The sequence below is a fragment of the Rhinolophus sinicus genome, linkage group LG03 (genome assembly GCF_036562045.2).
Source record: "Rhinolophus sinicus isolate RSC01 linkage group LG03, ASM3656204v1, whole genome shotgun sequence".
In the NCBI taxonomy this organism is placed as follows: Eukaryota; Metazoa; Chordata; class Mammalia; order Chiroptera; family Rhinolophidae; genus Rhinolophus; species Rhinolophus sinicus.
This window is the reverse complement of record NC_133753.1, coordinates 176,170,955-176,191,808: the sequence shown is the minus strand read 5'-3', so window position 1 is coordinate 176,191,808 and position 20,854 is coordinate 176,170,955. Positions and strand designations below refer to the sequence as shown.

Here is a 20,854-nt window from a genome sequence, read left to right as displayed (position 1 = left end):
AATAATAAATAAGACATAAACCCAGAAAACATAAAAGAAGTATTGATATATTTGACAACATAAAATTTAAAATATTGATAAATTCTTTATTGCATTAAAAAAAATCCACAACTAAAAAGAAAAGATAAAACTAAACTACAAAAGTATAATAACAATATGACAGGCAAACTCATAAATCCTTAATATTCAAAGAGTCATATAAGTTAATAAGTAAGAGGAACAATCCAAGAAGGAAATGGACAAAGCACATTAACAACTGGTTCACAAAAGGAGTGAAATTGAGATTTGTAGTCAAGATGGAGCAGTAGGTTAATGCTGTGCTTACCTCCTTTCACAATCACATCAAAATTGCAAGCAAACTACAGAACAACCATCATTGAAAAATGCCTGAAGTCTAGCTGAATCAAAGCACTACAACTAAGGACATATAGAAGAAGCCAACTTGAGACTGGTAGGAAGGGCAGAGATGTAGAATGGGCTGGTCCCACATCTGCGTGTGACCATTAAAAATCAGGAGTGGTATCTCCGCTGTGGAGGTCCCTCTGGAGGAGTGAGGAGTCCCAGTCCCACACCAGTCTCCCCAGCCCAGTGTTCCAGTGCTGGGGAGAGAAGTCCCCTTAACTTCTGGTTGTGAAAACCAGTGGAGATTGTGGCTGAGTAAGATGGAGGGCTGCTGGAGTTCTAGTCATTCCTCTTAGAGGGCCCACGCAAAGACTTACTCACTGATGGACTCACCTGCTCTGAGCTCCAGTGCTAGGGCAGCAGCTCAAAAGACACCAGGGACATACAGGGAGGAACTGAATTGTCTGGCTTCAAGGCAAAGGCTAGAGGGGCAGCTTTCTCCTGGACAGAGGAGCTGGAAGGAGTCATTTCTTCTTTGTTGAGTCCTCCCACCTCCCAGCATGCAGATGCAGGCAGCCACCACATCTGTCTCCATCAACCTGGCTATACCATTTGTCTGTACCTCCCTGATGATTCCCTGAGACCCTGCTCCACCCAATTTTCAGGCATACCCAAGCCCCTTCCAGTGGCTTTTCCATACCAATAGCTTGTCTTGGCTCCTGCTGTGGGCTTTCCTAAAAATCTCTCACAGATTCCCAAAACCCAAACAAGTAGCATGTGACTTCAGCATGTCCCAGACCTCTGGATGAGCAGCCCTTATCCCACACTACTGACAGCCAGCCTCGGTTTGTGGCCTGGACTCTCGAGGCACCTCCAAGCTCAGCATAGGTGGTGGCCACCTGCGGATATCTTTGTGACTCATGCCAGGTGGCACCAAGGATGGCATGTCCAGAGGCCGGCTTCAGAGAGAGCCAGAACATCACCCGCCACATCCAAGGATGTCTTCAAAGGGCAACTAGGCAGAAACCAGAGCCCTGCTAAAGTGAATCCTGCTCCACAGGATCAGCTCCTGCACCACAGCTCCTCCATTGTAGTCATGGCCAGTCCTCACAACCATCAGCCTAAGGGTCAATCTCTCCCATTGACCTGCAAACAGCAACCAAGTCTCATCTACAAAAGGAGGCCACATACACCCACACACCTAGAGCATCTGACTCTGGTGACCAAGGAGACTGTACCACCAAGCCCTACAGGCCACCTACTATATAAGGCCACTCTACTAAGACCAGGAGGCATAGCTGTCCTATCTAATACATGGAAACAACCAGGGAAGCAGCAAAAATGAGGTGACAAAAAAACATGTCCCAAATAAAAGAACAGAACAAATCTCCAGAAAAAGAACTAAACAAAATGGAGATAAGCAATCTACCAGATGCAGAGTTTAAAATAATGGTTATAGGGATGCTCAGTGACCTTGCTGAGAACTTCAACAAAGAGATAGGAAACATAAAAATGGAGATAGAAAACATGAAAAAGAACCAGTCAAAAATAAAGAATACAATAACTAAAATGAAGAATACATTAGAAGGAATCAACAGCATAGTAGATGAAGCAGAGGATCGAATCAGCAATTTAGAAAATAATGTAGCAGAAAACACCCAATCAAAACAGCAAAAGGGAAAACAAATTTTTTTTAATGAAGATAGTTTAAGGGACCTTGGGACAACATTGAGTGTACCAACATTCACATCATAGCGGTACCAGAAGGAGAAGAGAAAGAGCAAGGAAATGAAAACCTATTTGAAGAGATAATGATGGAAAACTTCCCTAACCTGGTAAAGAAAATAGATATACGAGCTCAGAAAGCACAGAGAGTCCCAAACAAGATGAATCCAAGGAGGTCCACATCAAGACACATCATAATTAAAATGACGAAGATTACAGACAAAGAAAGAACCTTAAAAGTAGCAAGAGAAAAGCAGTTAGTTACCTACAAGGGAGCTCCCATAAGAATGTCAGCTGATTTCTCAAAAGAAACCTTGCAGGCCAGGGGATTGGCATGAAATATTCAGAATGATGAAATGCAGGACATACAACCAAGATTACACAGCAAAACTATCATTTAGAATTGAAAGACAGGTAAAGAGCTTCCCAGACAAGACAAAGCTAAAGGAACACATACCATCAAACCAGTATTACAAAGAATCCTAGAGGGACTTCTTTAAGACAAAAAAAAAAAAAAAGATAACAAATATGAATAACAAAATGGCAATAACTATATATCAACAATTACTTTCAACGTAATAGATTAAATGCTCCAATAAAAAGATATAGGAGGGCTGAATGAATAAGAAAAGAAGACCCTTACATATGCTGCCTACAAGAGACTCACTTTAGTTGGAAAGACACACACAGATAGAAAGTAAGGGGATGGATAAAATTCTTTCATGAAAATGGAAACAAACAAACAATAAAGCTGGGATAACAAAACTTACACCAGACAAAATAGACGTTAAAGCAAAGACTATAACAAGAGACAAAGAAAGAGCCAATAATCCCACTTCTGCATATTTATCTGAAGAAACCCAAAACACTACTTCGAGATGTGTGCATCCATATGTTCATTGAAGCACTGTTTACAATAGCCAAGACATGGAAGCAGCTAGGTGTTTGTCGATGGAAGAATGAATAAAGAGGAGGTGGTACATATACACAATGGAATATTGCTTGGCGGTGGAAGGGAATGGGTTCTTGCTATCTGAGGCAGTATAGAAGGACCTGGAGGGTACTGTGCTGAGTGGAGTACGTCAGACAGAGAAAGACAGATGCAGTGTGATTTCACTTATATATGTAATCTAAGGAACAAAACTAACAAACAAAACAGAAACAAACTCACAGATACAGAGACCATTTTGATGGTTACCACATGGGAAGTGGGTTGGGAGGTAGAGGAAAAAGGGGAGGGATTAAGAAGTACAAATTTGTTGTTAGAAAGTAGTCATGGCGATGCAGGGTATAGCGTAAAGAATATACAAGGTCTGCCAATTAAGTTCACAAACTTGTTGCAACAATATTGCTAACCTTTTTTAATATCAGAGGGATTATTCATTATGAATTTGTACCAACTGGACAAACAGTTAACCAAGTTTACTATTTGGAAGTGCTGAAACCGCTGCATGAAAAAGTTAGATGACCTGAACTTTTCACCAACAATTCATGGCTTTTGCATCACGACAATAGCACCAGCTCACACGGCACTGTCTGTGAGGGAGTTTTTGACCAGTAAACAAATAACTGTATTGGAACACCCTCCCTACTCACCTGATCTGGCCCCCAATGACTTCTTTCTTTACCCAAAGATAAAGAAAATATTGAAAAGAAGACATTTTGATGACATTCAGGACATCAAGTGTAATACAGTGAGAGCTCTAATGGCCATTCCAGAAAAAGAGTTCCAAAACTGCTTTGAAGGGTGGACTACGCACTGGCATCAGTGCATAGCTTCCCAAAGGGAGTACTTGGAAGGTGACTGTAGTGATATTCAGCAATGAGGTATGTAGCACTTTTTCCAGAATGAGTTCTCAAACTTAATTGTCAGACCTTGTATATTAAGAAATTTGTTCATGATTATGAGGGCTGACGAGTCTGAAATTTGTAGGGCAATATGGCAGACTAGCATCAGGTAAGCACTGATGTTGTGGTCTTGGGTCTGAATTCTACAGGACAGGACAGGCAGGCTGGAAACTCGGGCAGGATTTCTATATTGAAGTCTCGAATTTATAGCCAGTTGGTTAAAAACACATGTCTTTACAATACCCTCAGTTTCAGTAATTTATTAGAATGACTCACAGAACTCAGGAAAGCTCTATATTTACAAATTACAGTTTTATTGTAAAGAATACAAATCAGAAGGACCAGCCAGATGAAGAGACATATAGGATAAGATTGAGAGGAAATGAGGCGCGCTCTCTTCTCTTATCCTGGAATCAAGGTGTGTCACCCGCCCAGCACATCAATGTGTTCACCAACCAAGAAGTGCCACTTGAGCCTCAGTGTTTAGAGTTTTTATTGACGTTCATTATGTAGGCATGCTTGATTAAGTCATTGTCCATGTGACTGAACTCAATCTCCAGCAACCCTCACCTCCGCAGAGGTTGGTCCGGCCCAAAGTTCCAACTCTCTAATTGTGTGGTTTATCTTGCTGGTGACCAGTCCCCAACCTGAAACTATCTAGGTGCTTACCCTGAGTCACCTCCTTCCCGTGATTTATTAAACATGTTAATTAGTTATATTCTCTTCTGATTTAATTTTTCCCTGTAATAGGAAACAAGAAAGTACCTGATTTCTGTGGTCATTTCACTGGAGCTACAGTAAGGTACACTCCAAATCACAGATATGAGATAACTCTCAGAGTAAAATTAAAATTGCTATATTTTACACACAATGAATTAGAACAGAAATATGTAAAGGTGCCCTAAAGAGACAAACATCACCCACAAGCAGGAAAAGCAGGCCTGACCCTGTTAATTGACATGTCTAGATCCTGTTAATTATCAGTCCCTCCTATGGCCTGTTAGTCCGCTATGAAGCATTGAAAAAGTGAGAGGTCAGTGAGGGCATCTTTGTTAGTCCCCTCCAAGGACTGTTGGGAAAAGATTATTACGGTCTCACTGGCAAGATGAATGCAATAAAGTGTCAACCTAATTTCATTAAATATTCTAATCTTCATGTTTTTTGTTCTGATTCCAATAATCAAATAAACTCATCATTATAATTATGTTTCCAAGAAGAGACCTGACTCTAGGGCAAAAAAATTTCTCATTTACCAATATGAATAACTTGTTCCAGTATGTGTGATAGGATATAGCTATAACTGCCCACAGAAAGCCCCTATGTAGACATACATGGAAAATTCCTAGGCCCTGTACCACAGAAGCAGATAAAGGATGAATTGCCTCAGTATTGTGGCAGTCCAAATTTCAAGGCTTGGCATAGGGCCATGAGCTCCAAGTGGCAGGACATACTGATTAGAGAATTATTACCTTACATAGCTGTAGAAGTCATTTTCTCAGTTGTTTACATGGCTAAGGCTAGAGAGACCTCAGTTCTACACTCCTCCAACCTGGCAAATATCTCACTCCATGTTGGCTACCAAGACCACTAAGCACCCCTCTGTCAAAAAAAGAAAGGCAATGGGGACCTCTATTTCAGGTGGCAGCCAGCTAGCTGTCAACCAAAATTTGTAGTCTCCTACCATTAGATAGATTTTCACTGGCAGTAAGATTTCCTGCCCGGGATTACACTTCCAGCGTCCTTTGAATTTAGATGTAATCATATGACTAGTTATTGTAAAATGGAATGCAAATAGAAGTGATGTGTGCCATCTCCAGACCAAAGCTTTTCAGAAAGTTCTTCAGTCTTCTCTATAATTGTCTCCTTCAGTCACATGAATATCATTGATTACAAAGCCCTAGAGAAGAGCAGGACCACAAAAATGGAGGAGTCCTGCAAACCAGAATCACTACATGGAGGAAAGCTGCTCACTGACCACAAACAGCAGATACATAATATTGCCTCATTAGTGAAAAATAAATACATATAGCAGGTCCTCGAATAACGTCATTTTGTTTAATATAATTTCATTATAACATTGGTGAGATGCTGTAGGCACTTAAGTCTTGCTTATATCAATCAGTCTACAGTAAATTTGTTTCATTATATATCATATTACTTAACGTCACAGAACCTATCGATGACATTGTGAGGAGTTACTGTATTGTGTTTGAGCTTTTATAAGTGTGAGCGTTTATTTATTACAGCAGCTAGCATTACTCTAACATACCACATGTATATCCTCTGGCCCTGCTTGGCAGTATCTGGGAATATATGGCTTAAAGCCACCCTGTTCTGAGAGCTACATTGTGATTGTCTCACTTCCTCAAACCCAGGTGAGATTCTCTCATCTGGTCTCAGCAACCATGAGAATTATATTCTCCATGGTAAATTAACGGGTTGGCATTTCAGTTTTAGCATCAGTTGCTGTGAGCTTGCTCAATGTAGGTCGCCATTAAGATAGGGACTTACTTTCAGTGGGCTGACAAATTTGGATCTTTGAGTCCTGAAGGCTGCAGGATCCGGTCCTGGATTATGAAAAATTCTCCAATTGAAATGCCAGCACCCAAGGCCTCTTGAAAGTGCTATCACTCTCCTAAATGTACCTGGGGGGCACATACATTCCCTTTGATACTCCCCTTATACTTTCATGACTTTAATGACACGGAGAAGATGACCCAGCAGTCAAAACTCATAAATTATGATGGCCAACCAAAGGTAGGCAGATAATAAGCCAAATGCACTAGAAATGTACAAGCTGGTATCTGTCTACCTCTCACTATGCAAAGTGTTATCTGTAGACCAGAGGCATCAACGTCATAGGGCAGCTTGTGAGAAAGGCTCGGGTTCTGTCCCCACCCCAGACTTCTGAATCAGAATTAGCATTTCCCCACGTGATTTATGTGCTCATCAAAGGTTGAGAAGCACAGCTTTTGACTTCCATCTCCTATCCCACTCTCACTTCTATCCCTTTTCCAAGATGAAGGGCCTGTGGGCATGTGTTAATCAACTTACAGCCATTTTTGTTACCTGAAAGCAGTTATTAGAGGAAGAGAAATGGGTCAGGAAACCTGACATCACCTGCCTTGCAGAGGAACATAGAAGTGAGTTCAAATGATGAATTCCTAAAAGCAGTTTCAAAGTCCTCCTCCCTGTTTACCCTAAAGCTCCAGGAAGCCTCCAAGGGTTCACACAGGCACTTCCTTTACGCTGTACTTTCTCTGTCATCCTCACAGGCTGATCAGTAACAGAGTTCACGCCATGAAAGCCCAGCTTTCAACCTAGTGGGCCAGCTGGGCTCACCTTGCTTTTCTCACCAGAGGCACTTATGTCCCCTGTTCATGCAAGTATGGGAATCTACTGAGTTTGAATCCCTGAATTAAAATATTAAAATAGCCTCCCAAAAGTCACTAAATTTGAGAATAAAATAAATTTTATTTGTAAATTATTCACCAAGAGAAACATGAAATTAAGTAAGTGCAGGAAAATTTACACAGATGTTCCTCTAATCCTTTCATTATCAGCTTCTACTACAGACTCCAAAGACAGTCAGTAAAGATGTAGAGAAACAGCTACATTTACATCTATAAGAAGAACAATTATATCAAGAACTATATTATTTCAAGTAAGAACTACTTCCCAGTCTCACTTCATGGTTTTCTTCCTTCCTTCCTTCTTTCCTTCTCTTCTTTTATTTATGACTTTAAAACGTATCCTTAGGCATTTAAGGAAATGAACATGTTCCAGGTAATTAAGTAAAATGACTGAAGATCTGTTGATTTTACAATTCCAGATCTTTCAGAAACTTCAGTTTATACCTTATCAAAATCTATAGCATTGGACTTCTTTCAAACTCATCCCACTCTTTGAGAATCCCTCATTTCCAAAGGAACTAGCAGATAAAAGTTATAATCTCCAGGATTTCATCATCATCAAAATAAAATACGCATCAGTGTCAATAGAAGCACTAACACCAGCATAATAGTTCAAAAAATCTTCTTTTGAAACCTGAGGGGGATAAAAGGCAAGAGAAAAAGAATGAAATGGTGTCAAAATACGTGATTCATAATGGAGTATTTTACGTTCTCCCTGGAATATTTTCTATTGAGTTTAACTTGCCACTGGCAGTCAAGCTGAGTCAGGTGAGCCTAGGAATCGGGCTTGCCTTTGCTGTCTGAGGTGGCCGCCAGAGGTGGGATATTTGCAAGAGTCATCACAGACCCATCTGTCCCCTGGCCAGCTACACCTCCCCCATAGTCATCACTTTTTACATTAAGATAAAAAATCTCTATGGGCAGACAGGTTGCTCAGTTGGTTAGAGCATGAGCTCTGGGCAACAGGGTTGCCAGTTCGATTCCCACATAAGCCAGCCAGCTGTGCCTTCCACAACTAGATTGAAGACAACGAGCTGCCACTGAGCTGCCACTGAGCTCCCGGGAGGCCAGATGGCTCAGTTGGTTGGAGCGTGTGCTCTCAACCACAAGGTTGCCGGTTCGACTCCCACAAGGGATGGTGGGCTGTGCCCCCTGCAACTAAGATTGAACAACAGCAACTGGACTTGGTGCTGAGCTGCACCCTTCAGCAACTTGACGTGGAACTGATGGGTCCTGGGAAAAACACACTGTTCCCCCAATAATGTCCTGTTCACCTTCCCCAATAAAATCTTTAAAAAAAAAAATCTCTAGGGCTATGCTATCCAATACAATAACCACTAGTCACATATGGCTTTTTAAATTTAATTAAAATTAAGTATAACGAAAGCCTCAGTCACACTTGAGGCTACTCAGTAGCCCTATGTAGCTGGTAGCTGACACCTTGGAGAGTGCAGGTAGAGAGCATTTCCACCATCCCAGAAAGTTCTGTGAGACAGCGCTACTTGAGAGCACCTTTTGTATGATCGTACTTGTGTTTGCTATTAATTAATATGTTAGGGTAGAGAAGTTAATAGCTAAATGAACAGATAAAAAGTCTTTAAGGAAAGGGAGTCGAGACCAAACACAGGTAGGGATAGAACTAAAGAATGGGGCACTTCTCAGGACCCTTGGGCACCAAGGATGCCCGGTCTTCAAGGGCAGGGTATACGGACTAGCCACAGAGGAGGTGCTAGAGGGCACACTCCCCACTTCTTCTCAGTGTGACCAGGATGTGTCTTAGTGTTTCATGGTTGGCCCTATGCTTCCTATAATGAGAAATGAACTTCAAAGTAAAGACACAAAAAGCAGGATTCAACCACTAGGTATCATCTCTCTCTCCTCCCTCTAAGCTCCTTCCCCTGGTCCATAGCACCAGCCCATCGAGTAACACTATTCCCCATAGTCCTAGTAGAAGCACTGCTTGGAGGCTGGGCATTCTGGGAACATAGCCGGCTAGTTGGGAGTAGTCCGACCCTGCAGGAAAAAGAGTATTAATGTCACATTTTCAAACCCTCATTCTTGGCTGCTGAAATAATGGTTGTATGGGTAATTGCATTTTTTAAGAGCACAAGAGAGTACAATTTGAACAAGGCCTTATTTTTCTCAAAGAACTTTCATCACCTGTAACTGAAATATCACACAAGTAATATTTTTAAATGATCCAAAAGCACCATCAGGGAACTGAACTTTCAAAGAAGCATGATATGTGACATGTTAGCTATTAAGAAAAAACACATATTTTGGAAACACTTTAATGGAAATATAAACCTAGATGAACTTTTTTATTACAAGAGTAGCTAATGTTTTAAGCCTTAAACTGAGGAAATGCTATTAAATCAGAACCAAGTTAATGGCAAGGAACAGTTTGATAATGTGACAAAATGACAAGGTTGCTATTATAAATTAAATTATACCTAACTTTGTAGCTTAAAAATGCCTCAATCTCTGGTTCCTAGAAATGATATCCTAAATACTGTCACTAGAAACAAGTTCTTGCTTTCAATGCATACATAGTTTACTACTAGAAGCATATATAGCTTTTGAAACAAAATATTTTTAAATTTATATGATAAATACTTTGGAAACTCCGTTTTACCATAGGTTTGAGCATAACAGAAATCATGCTCAAAAGCAGTCTCTATTTTAAAATACTATCAAGATAACATTTACATATAGGAACAACTCACTATCTAGAAAATAGCTTGGGTTATACTTACTCAAATAAAGCACTGTCAACTAACAAGTTGGCCTGGGACTGTTTTAAAAGATATGTGGGAACTTTTAATGACTATCATACTAATTACATTTATATGCAGATAGGTATCTCCATGTATCTGTAAAACACATGAATATAGTTAGGCACAGCCCTTATAATCCTCCTTAAATTACTGAATTGCTTAACAATCCACTTTTTTTAGTATAGATAAAACAAAAGTAAATTTTCATTCAAATTCTATCTAAATGAGCTCACTTAGTGGAACCTGAATTAATGGTAATTTACCATATTCAATTTCCAGCTTCAAAGATAGGAAATGGATATTGAATGATGATGCTAAATACGATTTTAGGAATGACTAAGTATGAAACTTGTGGAATGGTATCTTGTTTCCCCGTTTCCTTGGCAACTAAATGAATGGTCTGGGTTTCCTGAGGTAATGTCTGATATTTAATAATAGCCAGCATTGGTGTAGCACTTTATCCCATCAAGGTGGAAACACTCTGAGGCTCACGACAACCCTGGAAGAAGCAAGCCACTCTGCCGTCTGTCATTTTCTGTCAATTTCTGGTCCCCATTCTGTTCTAAGGCTCTCTCCGGGAGCACTGATTACCATTAGTTCCGCAGGTGGCCTGAGCAACCAGCAGCTCAAGCCTTTCAAGGTAGAGAACAAGATGTTCCCAGAATCAATACCAGTCTCTCGAGTGCCAAGTGTTAAGGTGAGGGAGGAAAAAGTTTCTCAAGTCTTTGATGACAGGATTACAAGCTACATACCCAGATCTTGCTTCAAATTCCTGGTGCTTAGGCTCTGAGTCCCTCATAAATTTACTACAGGGCCTACAGCAGAAGGAAACTGGAGATGAATGACAGTTATTTGGGCAGCATAATATAAAGCTGGGTGTGCCCTTTTGCACATTTGAGCTGCGTGGTACAGTTTCAGTGCTGGGAGCAAGAGTGGCAGCTAGAAACCCATAGGTGCTCATGACAACTTTGGTGAAACAGCAATTGCATCAACAATGTTCAATGGCTGTTAGGATTTGTTTAACATGGACAAGAAAGAATAAACAAGTAAATTCCATTTACGAAGACTAGGGAGAAGAATCTAGAACAAAAGAAAACAGGCCATAACATTTTGAGATTTTCTTTCCCTGATGCAATATACCTTTCTGGTCATTGCAAGGTCCCTGATCAAAACCTCAGGTGCTGGTTGCTTGCTTATATTTTCAGGGGGTTGCACTCCTGAAGAGCACCTTCCACTCTGTTTTGCTGAGGGATAATACTGGCTTTGGCAAAGCAAGTGTGAGAATGAAACAAGAACGCCACACTATTCTCAGAGAGGAAGAGCTGTTTTACCACAACCTCTCACCGCACCAACTGAGACGGCAGAAAGATGCTTCTCACACAGCAGTGTTCTCAGAACCCCCATCAATCATTAGTTTAGGCTCCTTTCAACAGACTTCACCTGTCCTGTGTTTTACAGCACAAAATTTTAGGGGATTCACTTAGTGGTGTACTTTTTGTTACAATGAAAATCTAGCTATCTCCATCAAGATTATGCAATATTCATATAAGCAATTTGAAGAAGTAAAACCGTGCTTAGAAACACTGGCTTTCCAAAGAATCAATTACACATCGATAACAGTATACGACAATCTATCAGACTTTTGGCACCTTTGTTTTTCCTTGAATCATAAGCATTTCTAAAATGTAAAATGTTGCTGCTCCTTTCAACAAGGTTTTAATTTAAAAGAAGAGCCTACAATTTCCAGGAAAGCAAGTTTGTTGACTAATCTCAAAAATTGGAAGTTGTGACGTTTTTCATTCTATGCCCAAAAGAGAGATGCATAATTCCAAAAAGGTATACTACTCAGAGGGTGTTAGTAGAATTTCAGGACGGAGAAGTAGAGGGCACCCACACACCATCCAAGAATGCTTTTGGTTAATTTAATTTCTCCAATTGATTAAACATCAGCAGAACAGACTGCAACCCCAGGAAGCCTGATGAGGGTTGAATAGTCACTTATATACTCTTGAGGCTCAGTGAAGCATCTGCATTGAAGGGCCAATCGTCTACCTCCAAGAATAGACAGGGACTTTCCTTGCGCTGCCCTGATAGATTGCCTACATTCAATACATTTACTACATAGTTGCATAACACACTGTCATGTGAAGGGCCCCACTGTCCCGGCTCCAGAAGCTGGATGGGACTCAGAGACAGGACTCTCAGTATCCATGCTTCCCTTCCTCTCTCATCACTTCACAACTGTGGGCTGGTAGTTTGGTTTGAAAGCCAGTGGCTCTGTTTGTATTTATTCCAGCTCATTGCTCTACCCCCATAGCCTAGAATAGAACCTGGCACAAGCAGTAGCTGTCAATAATTATTGATGGGATGTATTTTCATCCTAAAACCATGATGCAGCTTATTTGAGGGGGGCCCAGCTCTGCCATTCAAGCTGCTACTAGGGTATGAAATGTGACTCCATACCTGCTACCAAACCACAGTGCCTCCACAGTACCATCTGGGTCTGGGGAGAAATCCTATCAAGCTTTGAATGGCTGTGAAAATCAGGCCCATCAACTGGCTGGAAGAATTCTGCCTCAGTTTACAATTCAACTCAGCAGTTCTTGCGTTTCTCATTTGCTTTATGAATGGAATTCAGGCAGGATGTGAACCAGAGGTTGAGTCAGGGTTCTCTCCATTCTTGCCTCAGTCAGCCTTTGGGGGGAATTCAGTACTGATACTGGCGGCTTTGTTCTGACCAAACCTGATTGAGTCTCAAAATTTTTACATACATTGCTTCTATTTCATAAAAAGCTGCTAATTTCATTCTCTTTTCTACATTCGTTTGTTTGCTTGCTATCTGGAGTCCAGGCCCAATAGGTGAGATGCTCCTAACAGCTATTCTAGAGACTTTTTATTATGTTGTATCTTCTGACCCAAGTGTTTACTTTTCAAATTGCAAATGGCGTAATGTTTAAATTGTGTAAGTAAAATAAACAGAAAATAGATTCCGAAAAGTATTGGCAAATGACTTTTTTTTTTCAATGATCCTTCTCTGTTCCTCCCACTACTCCTAGGATTAGAGTTAAATAATGAGTGAATCCTGATGAGGCCAGAATAGCAGTGGAGTGACCCTTGACCACTAGGTTGTTAGATCTTGTTTATGGAGGGCGAGAGGGCCTTGATGGAACCCTCACTTGGGGGTCCAGAACCCAACCTGCTAGAAGGGAGGTGATTGAATGTGACCAAACACACTGTGAGACGTGGTTATCTGAAATCTGATAGCTGTGCCCGTGCCCCAATTAGACAGGAAGCAAAATAAAACTGGGGAAGACGAAGCTGATAGCTGCAACCTTGTCCTTATTCAGAATCACATGCTAACTATATGGCCCCAGTTAAGCAGAGGCATGAGTCATACCCAGAATCAAAGACACAAATCTGTCTAGAGCAATAGGCTCGAACCCACCATGCCCAGGAAACTGGAGACATCTCCTTAGCCACGATCTGCAAGGTGCAGGCTGCAGAAAATATGGATATTTCTTCTATACATTTCTTCTGGCTTTCTACATCATTTCTATGTATTTCTTCATAATACTTGGCATCTTACGGCCCGCCAATCTCTATAGAAGCCTAGGTAATAAATCCAATGGAAAGCCAGACTTGTGTAATTAATTTCCAGAAAGGTTAGAGCTTCTTCGAAGAGGCGTCTATTTTCAAGAAAAAAATACCTTTTCCAGCCTGTCACTAGGGTGAAAGTTTAGCTTCTCAACAAGGAACAAAGCAAGGTGTCCTCCTTAATGACTGCTATAATCCTCATCTGGAAACACTTGTTTTCACAATTTATATGTCAGTGTATATCCTGATCTCAACTTCTAAGTCTGCAAAGTAAAAAGTAAACAAGCGAACTGATACAAAACATGGCGAGTGTGTTCAGAGTCACTTAAATATATGAGATTTTAAAGTAGACCACTACCCCAATACATGTCCCCAAACCAGTGGATGAGTGCAGCCAGTGACAGAGGTGACAAGAAGGAGGGATGTCCCTGAGGAACAAGGCAGAGCAGTGTTACCTCCAGCAGCACAGCCAGAGGACTTGCTAGTCACTGGGTGTTTATCTCTGGCCCAGACACAGAACACACAGAGCAAGACCTGTTTCAACATCTATTTTCCAGCAGGTGGGGCTGCCTTTGCTTAGAAGACTTTATTGGGGAGACTCTTACACACTAACAATATGAAGCCACGGTTTAGTAGAGTTGGGAGGAGAACACTTTGAGCCACCAAGTGTCACGTCTGCTTTGGATTGCGCCTGTGATGCTAGTCTTTCACACTAACCTTCTTGTGCTGGTGGGAATGTCAACATTGTTGGCTAATGGCAGGGAGGAAAAAGATGAACATTCTACCAGGCAAAGGCTTCTTGACATGGTCTGCCCGCTCACAGGGCAAGATCTCCCACATAAAATCAGAGAACACAGCCCAGCCTCAAACTTCAACCACAGAAACACCTTGAACTGGCTCTGCAGCTCAAGAAAATGGCCTTCAGTCTCACACCAGCCTTTAACATGACCCAAAAATGTTATTTGAATTCTATTTGCCAAACCAAGACTTCCCTAAACCATGGGCAAAGAAACTCAAGATTCAGTTATAGCAATTGAGAGAGATCCAAAATGGCAGAGTAGCTAAACACTGTGCCTGCTTCCTTCCATGAACACATTAAAATTACAATTAAACTATGGGACAATCAACCTGAAGTCTGGCTGAAGTTTCATAACTAAGGATAGAAAAAAAGAAGCCACGTCGAAACCCTTAGGAGGAGCAAAGATGCAGAACTGCCCAACCCCAAACCGCTGTGTGGCAGTTGAGAACTGGGAGGGATATCTTAGCTGCGGAGTTTCCCCCCAGAAGAGCAAAGGACCCTTGCCCCACACTGACCTCCTAGCCCAGAGTACTGGTGCAGGGAAGAGGCACCCCCACAATATCTGGCTATGAAAAACAGTGGGGATTTCGACCACCCTGTGGGGACAGAAGGCGGCAGGAAACCCAGGCGTCCTCTTAAAGGGCCCGCACACAGACTCTTTCACTCCGTTACTCACCTTGGGCTCCAGCGGAGGGACAGTAACTCAGGTGGTGTCAGAGACATATGGGGGACAGTTGTATTACTTTGGGTTGAGGGCTGGAGGACAGTCGCCATTTCCCTGTAAGGAAGTCCTCCTCCTGCAGCCAGCAGAGGGACGCCATCTTTCCTGTGTTGAGCCCTCCCCCACACGGCCAAATCTGAATCTGATTGGTCTCGTGAGCTCCATTGCTCCAACTTGCTGACTCACTGGGAACCCAAACTACCCAATTCCCCCAATGCTGGAGGCACTTTCTTGAGAGCAGCCAGCCCCACCAACATTGTACCCTTTCTGGGAAAACTATCAGAGTCTCCAGGCCTCAGGCAGGTGGCAACTGGCCTGAGTGTGCTCTGAGACTTTTGCTGAGTAACTCCAGGCTCAGCACTGGCACCAAATCAGAGTCTACAGTATTAACCTCATGAACACAACTCTTCCCACTCTAGTGACTCCTTAAGACCCTGCCTCACCCAACTCACGTACAGCTCAAGGTTTTATCAATGGCTGAACTTTAAGGGATGACAGCAGTCCTGATTTGTCTTGGCTTTTTGCGAAGCTATCCCAGGCCTGGTACTGGTGGTAGCAGTCCTCAGTTTGCAGTGTGTCTCTCCTACATGCCTCCAACTTTAGCAAAAGCAGCAAATAACCATGGATAGCTATATAGCTTCTACCAAGGAGTCCCTGGCTGGTCACAGGCAATGAGTGACCTGGGTCTGCACCAGAGCCCCTCCCAAGAGGCCCCAGAACCAACATACTTGGAGGTGGGCATCAGACCACAGCAGAGCACTGCCCAATTAGCCCTACAAGTGGCACACACAAAGGGCAATCTCAACAGGCATCAGAGCCTGCTAGGGCAAATCCCACTCACTGGGGTAAGCCCCACCACAGCCCCCCATAAGCTGTGGACATGGCCAAATCCCACAACCAATCAGCTTGAGGGCCAATCCCACCTACTGACATGCCAATAGCAATCAAGGTTCAACTATAACAGGACAGCACACACAACCCACGCAAGGGACACTCCTGGAGCACCTGGACAAGGTGACCAGGGAGACTGTGCCACTGGACCCCACAGGACACCTACTACATAAGGTCACCTGCCCGAGACTGGGAGACATAGAAGATCTACCTGATACATAAAAACAAACAGAGAGGCAGTCAAAATGAGGAAACAAAAGAATACGTCCCAAATGAAAGAACAGGAGAAAACTCTAGGAAAAGAACTAAATGAAATGGAGGCAAGCAAACTATCAGAGACAGAGTTCAAAACAACAGTTATAAGGATGCTCATGGAACTTCATGAGAATTCAACAGAGAGATAGCAGGCATAAAAAAAGGACATAGAAACCATAAAAAGAACCAGTCAAAAATGAAGAATACAAAAACAAATGAAGAATGCACTAGAAGGAATCACAGCAGACTAGATGAAGCAGAGGGTTGAATCAGCGATTTGGAAGGAAACGTAGCAGAAAATACCCAATTGGAATAGCAAAAAGGAAAAAAAATGAGGATAGTTTAAGAGACCTCTGGAACAACATCAAGCATAACAACATTCGCATCATAGGGGTACGAGCAGGAGAACAGAGAAAGCAAGGAATTGAGAACCTATTTGAAGAAATAATGACCTGAAAACTTTTTCTAACCTGGAGAAAGAAATAGACATACAAGCCCAGGAAGTGCAGAGAGTCCAAAGCAAGATGAACCTAAACAGGCCCACACCAAGACACATTATAATTAAAATGGCAAAGGTTAAAGACAAATTGAGAATCCTAAAAGCAGCAAGGGAAAGGCAACTCGTAACTTATAAAGGAGTCTCCATAAGATTGTCAGCTGATTTCTCAACAGAAGCTTTGCAGGCCAGAAGGGATTGGCACAAAATATTCAACATAATGTAAAGCAAGGACCTATAACCAAAATTACTCTGCCCAGCAAAGCTATCATTTAAAATCAAAGGACAGATAAAGAGCTTCCCAGACAAGAAAAAGCTAAAGGAGTTCATCACCACCAAACCAATATTACAAGGAATGTTAGAGTGACTTCTTTAAGATGAAAAGAAAAAAGATCAAATGTATGAATAATAAAATGGCAACAGCTACATATCTATCAACAATTACTTTCAATATAAATGGATTAAATGTTCCAATCAAAAGACACAGGAGAGCTGAATGGTTAAGCAAACAAAACTCCTACATATGCTGCCTCACTTCAGATTGCAATACACACACAGACAGAAAGTAGAGATGGAAAAAGTTATTTCATGAAAATAGAAACAAAACAACAACAAAAAAACTTGGATAGCAATATTTATACCAAACAAAATAGACTTTAAAACAAAGGCTATAACAAGAGACAAAGAAGGACCAAGTAATCCCACTTCTGGGTATTTATCTGAGGAAATCCAAAATGCTATTTCAAGAGAATCTGTGCAACCATATGTTCGTTGCAGCATTGTTTACAGTGGCCAAGATGTGGAGGCAGCCTGGGTGTCTGTCAATGAAAGACTGGGTAAAGAGGAGGTGTGCATATACACAATAGAATATTGCTCGGCCATGGAAGGGAATGGGTTCTGGCCATCTGCAGTGGCATGGATGGACCTGGAGGGTATTGTGTTGAGTGGAAGATGTCAGACAGAGAAAGACAGATGGAATGTGATTTCGTTTATATATGGAATCTAAAGAACAAAATAAACAAACTAAAAAAAACACCCAGAAACAAACTCATAGATACAGAAAACATTTTGATGGTTACCAGGTGGGAAGGGAGTTGAGGGGGTTGGTGAAAAGGGGGAAGGGATTAAGAAGTACAATTGGTTGTTAAAAAGTAGTTATGGTGATGTAGGGTACAGAAAATAATATTGTAATAACTATGTATGGTGTCAAAGGGGTACTAGATTTGTTGGGGTGATAGATGGGAGGGGGTTGGGGGTAGGGTGAAAAAGGTGATAGGATTAAGAAGTACAAATTGGTAGTTACAAAGTAGTCATGGGGATATAAAGGAAAGTATAGGGAATATAGTCAATATGGTAATAACTATGTATAGAGCCAGATGGGTATTAGACTAGTCAGGGCGATCACTTCTTAAATTATATAAATGTCTAACCACTATGCTGTACAGCTGAAATTAATTTAAAATAATACTGAATGTCAGTTGAAATTGAAAAGTGGGGGAAAGAGGGAAGGGGAATAAGAAGTTCAAATTTCCAGGTACAAAACAAAAAAGTCATGGGGATATAATATACAGCATAGGGAGTATAGTCAATAATACTGTGATAGCATGGTACGGTGTCAGATGGTTGCTGGACTTAGCATGGTGATCACTTCTTTAGGTATATAAATGTTGAATAACTATCCTGTACCCCTGAAACTAACATAATGTTGTATGTTAGCTATATTTTTAATAAAAACCTTTAAAAAAAAGAAAAAGAAAAGAAACTGAGACCAATGTGTGGTTTCCTTCTGGTCCCCAAATTGTGACTGAAGCCCTTACTGATGTACAGTCAGTATAAAAACAGATGAGATCTTCCACCTAGAAATGGACCATCTAAAAGGAGGTAGAGAAAGACTGTGGGTGCATCGGTAGGGGGTTATAATAAAAATATTCAAATTTTTATTAATGGCCAAGGAAGACACCTAATGTTTATCTTACACCTGTATATATCAGCCCGACTCTAGTCGTTTTACAGATCTTATTTTAATGAATTTCTATTTTAGAGCTAAGGAAACAGCCTCAGAGAAGATAGGTCACAGTTAACTACTTAGGGTCCTTATTTCTGCCCTAGAAAATACTGTGTGTATTGCCATAGAAGAAACGCTGGGATGAACATGAACTCATCTATGAGCCTGGTTTTGAGCTGATGTTTAATCACTTGGAGCCACGTGGTTGTACCCAAGGCCCTGGTCCCTCGGTCATACATTTAGAGCTTCCAGGCCGTTCTCATCATGACGATGAAATATACATCGGTGTCAATGGACGCGCTCACCCCTGCATAGTAGTTCATAAACTCCTCGGGGGTCACCTGCAGTGGAAAAGTTAGAAACAGAAACGAAACTTTGTTTCTCACCATTTCAGTGGGGGCCCATCTCCAGTACCTATAAAGGGAACAAAAATCTCAATCAAGGGGGCTTTCTAGTGACCAAAGCTGAGGAATAGATCTAAAATAAAAAAAGTGAAGTTGAGGATGGTGGTGACAGATGGCACAGGGGAAGAGAGACAGAAAGTCTTGAACATTTCCCACCAACCTACACGGAAAGTGAGATACAGGTTCTTTCCTTCTGTAAGAGCAGAAGCCCATCTCCTCAGATAAGTGAGTCTAAAGCTGAGAATAAGAAACAAGAGTTCTTTAATGATTGTTAATACTGTCTGGGCCACCTCAGAAACAACATCTCCTGTCCTTGTTTCAGGGCGAGTCATGTTTTACCTTTCGGGAGTGCTGTCCTGTGGGTAAAGAAACAGATGTTTAGTTAGGCACTCTGTGGATTCATGCTCTTTTAAGATGCAAATTATTCATTCAAAGCTCAGAATTCGTAAAAGAATTACTGACTCCACAGTTCTCTCCCTGTATCTACCCCTGTCCCCCAACACCACCACCAAACAGTAAGAAGCAGTAGGAAGAAAAGCATTGGACTGAATTAATAGGTGAGATATGCTTATCAGTGGTCTGGAAGTAGAAATAAATAATATACGTGCATAGCTTTTATTAAAATTAGAATACCATTAATGCCTTCCTTTCTTGAATTTCTCTCCTTTGCATTCCCCACTTACAGAATGTTAAACCCCATCTGGAAATCAGATGACATAAAGCTGGAAGTCGGAGCTACTATGTTTGCCCATTTCAGAAAAGGCCCTCAGTTATTCTTGGAGAAGTGTCTGCTTGTTTCCTAAGACTCAACTTATATTAGGGAATGGCCAGAATCACAAATTCTATGATTTCCCCCATAAGTTTGCCTTCATTATAGTAAATAACTTTTCAGTAATAATAGCTATTATTATTTTGTTTGACATTAGGGAAAATGAGAGAATGGACACCATTTCTTTTGGGTGGCCTCTTAACTATGCTACCCTTAATTGACAGAGTATTTTATACAGAGGAGAATGTCCCAGATGGGGCAATAGTGATATCTGAGTCATGATACAGAAGACCATCCCTTTTTCTCAGCTCCAGCCTAATTAGAAAATTATAAAATAAGTTTGGGTCATCTGCATACACCCATAAAGTACTTTTAATTATTAAAAATACTGCATAAAGTATTTTTAATTACTAAAAAAATTTTGTATGAGATAGGTGAGTCAGTAAGACTCACATTAACTCAAAGTCTAATTTGGTTTTAAGAGATTTTTAAAAATATTTGTAATTATAAAATAATAGTTACACATGAAAACTTCAAAACCTAGAAATTAAAAAAATAAGAGGTGTAAGTATCACCCATTAGGGTGGGGCTTAGGGATAGAATGCCTCCGTCCAAATAACTGGTGCCCCCGCTGCTCTGAGAGCAGAGTGTGGAATGTCAGCACAGGCTCTGCGACATCAAATTCCATGACTGCTGCAAACCCCAGTAACCTTGGTGACTACCTGAGAGCTTAGCTAAAATTATTAAAACTTCACAAATTTGAACATAATCCTTGGGTAGGGTGTATGCTAATTTTCTTGTCTTATTCTAAATTC

General features: G+C 41.2%; 1 protein-coding gene across 8 annotated transcripts in view; it reads right to left on the bottom strand.

Moving 5' to 3' along the window:
- Positions 1-20: 20 nt before the first annotated feature.
- CAPSL (calcyphosine like) overlaps positions 21-20,854 on the bottom strand; it is a 52,490-nt gene continuing 31,656 nt past the window's right edge. For 4 of the 8 annotated variants that reach the window (XM_074329012.1, XM_074329013.1, XM_074329007.1 and 1 more), the window contains one exon: positions 18,864-19,207. In XM_074329012.1, the coding sequence (XP_074185113.1) occupies positions 19,106-19,207 (102 nt within the window). In that variant the 3' untranslated portion in view covers positions 18,864-19,105. The other 4 variants (XM_074329008.1, XM_074329009.1, XM_074329010.1 and 1 more) reach the window with 4 other exon arrangements.